Here is a 487-nt window from a genome sequence, read left to right on the forward strand (position 1 = left end):
CACCAGCTGGCCATGCAGTTCATCAGCCAGTACAGCCCCGAGGACATCGTCACAGCGCAGATCGAGGGCAGCTCCGGGGCGCTGTGGCGCATCAGCCCACCCAGCCGGGCCCAGATGCAGCGGGAGCTGGAGAGCGGCAGCGCCGACATCACCCTGCGCCTCACCTGGAACTTCCAGAGGTGCGTGTGCGACGGGGGCGCTCTGGCAGGCACGGGGAGTGCAGCCCGTCACCTAGTACCCTCCCGCAGGGACCTGGCTAAGGGCGGCACCGTGGAGTACAGCAACGACAAGCACACCCTGGACCTGGCCCCCAACAGTACCGCGCGGCGGCAGCTGGCCAGCCTGCTGGAGGGCGCCTCAGACCAGTCTGTGTGAGTGGGGACCCGCGGGGCAGGCGGGCCAGGGCAGGAGGGCGGTGGCCTTGACCCTGGCTCCCCCTGCAGGGTCATCCCCAACCTCTTCCCCAAATACATCCGTGCCCCCAACG

At 69.2% G+C, this 487-nt stretch overlaps 1 protein-coding gene across 1 annotated transcript in view; it reads left to right on the forward strand.

The window, feature by feature from the left end:
- Positions 1-487, forward strand: part of PIEZO1 (piezo type mechanosensitive ion channel component 1 (Er blood group)) — a gene marked incomplete in the record, with an annotated part of 26,588 nt that overhangs the window by 25,350 nt on the left and 751 nt on the right. The window contains 3 exon segments of the mRNA XM_027773440.1: positions 7-179; positions 249-371; positions 444-487. Of these exon segments, the coding sequence (XP_027629241.1) occupies positions 7-179; positions 249-371; positions 444-487 (340 nt within the window).

This window comes from Tupaia chinensis, unplaced genomic scaffold, assembly GCF_000334495.1.
Source record: "Tupaia chinensis unplaced genomic scaffold, TupChi_1.0 Scaffold000355_1, whole genome shotgun sequence".
NCBI classification, from domain to species: Eukaryota; Metazoa; Chordata; class Mammalia; order Scandentia; family Tupaiidae; genus Tupaia; species Tupaia belangeri.